The sequence below is a fragment of the Charadrius vociferus genome, unplaced genomic scaffold (assembly GCF_000708025.1).
Source record: "Charadrius vociferus isolate BGI_N301 unplaced genomic scaffold, ASM70802v2 scaffold213, whole genome shotgun sequence".
NCBI lineage: Eukaryota > Metazoa > Chordata > Aves > Charadriiformes > Charadriidae > Charadrius > Charadrius vociferus.
Window position 1 is genome coordinate 4,370,742 of NW_009647828.1, and position 1,445 is coordinate 4,372,186.

General features: G+C 56.5%; 1 protein-coding gene across 1 annotated transcript in view; it reads left to right on the plus strand.

The window, feature by feature from the left end:
• The window catches only part of FOXI3 (forkhead box I3), a 9,728-nt gene extending 8,629 nt beyond the window's left edge, over positions 1-1,099 (plus strand). The window contains exon 2 of the mRNA XM_009882556.1: positions 510-1,099. Coding sequence (XP_009880858.1) covers positions 510-1,099 — 590 coding nt within the window. The remainder of the gene's footprint in view (positions 1-509) is intronic.
• Positions 1,100-1,445: the final 346 nt, after the last annotated feature.

Here is a 1,445-nt window from a genome sequence, read left to right on the forward strand (position 1 = left end):
CGCCGGGAGGGTGCTGGGACGGCCCGGTAGGGAGGGGACGCGCCGGTCTGGGGCCTTTGGGGGGACCTTGTGGGGTCACTGCTCCCGTCAGGCCCGGGCACGGGCAAGAGGTGTGCGGGGACAGCTAATGCCGCTACAGCCCCCTCAGACTAAGTGCCCCTGCGTGCTGTGAGGCAGAGCAGGGGGAGCTCGGCTTCCCGTTCCCTTTGGCCAGGCCTGAGGTGGAGTTGTGGATCTTCCAGGGAGGTTTATTATGCTCTGTGGTGAGGAGGTTCTCCTCCTCTGTGTGGCCTTAAGGTTCACTTGGGCATCGGAGGAGCGGGTGTGATGATGTCCTGCAGCCAGGTTTTGGATCCTTGCGCTGGGCAACAGACAGAGGAGGAACAGGTGTAGGAGAGGTGTGGGTGCAGTGCCGATCGGACAAGACATGGATATTGCTTATCTGTCTGCAGCGGGGCTCGCTGTCACAGAATTTGACTTTCTCTCTTGTTTCTCCTGTTTTCCACCAGGGAAAGGAAACTACTGGACCTTAGATCCCAACTGTGAGAAGATGTTTGACAATGGGAACTTCCGTCGCAAACGCAAGCGGCGCTCTGAGCCCAACGCCCCAGCGACCGCATCTGCGGCCTCCTCTCTGGGGGGCCTGAAGGCTGAGGAAGAGCGACCCATCCCAGCTGCCGGCAAACCGTGTGGAAACAGCCCACCCCCAGAGCTGGACCCCTCGCCTTCTGCCAGGGACCATCCGAAAAGCTCCTCTCCCTCCGGGATCATTTCATCCACCCCCAGCTGCCTCAGCACCTTCTTCAGCGGCATGAGCTCCCTGAGCAGCGGAGGCAGCCGGCTGCCAGGGAGTCTGGGCAGTGACCTGCATCACAGGAACTTCTCTGCTGGACAGCTGAGCAGTGGCACTTTCACCCCTTCCAGCAGCTCTTCTCAGGAGGTGGCTTCGCCAGACCAGCTGCAGCGGGTTGCGGGACCTTCCCCTGCCTACTACAGCTCCTTCCATCCCAGCAGCAGCAGCCAGGGAGCCCAGTACAACCACTACTACAACTTCACGGTTAACAGCCTCATCTACACCCGGGATGGAACGGAGGTGTAGGATGCTGAGGCAGTCGACTGGCAAGTGCTGCAAAGGGAATGGGAGTTGCAGGTGTGTTTGGCAGCACGGAGGACCATGCGCTTTTGCAAAGAGCATTTCAATGTGGACACTTCCCAGGAGTTCTTCCAGGAAGACAGATCTTCTCACCTTTCAAAATAAGAACACCCCTTAAACACCAGCAGAAGGCAGATGCAAAATCCTTTCCCCATCCTGGAAAATGTTAGGTGGTTTAAGTGGCTTGCCATCTAAATTCTGCAGGCAAAAGTGAACTGAATTAATGTTTTCAGAGGTTTCTAATCATGAATGTAGAATAAGAAGTTTAAAAACTATAACCATAAAGCGATAC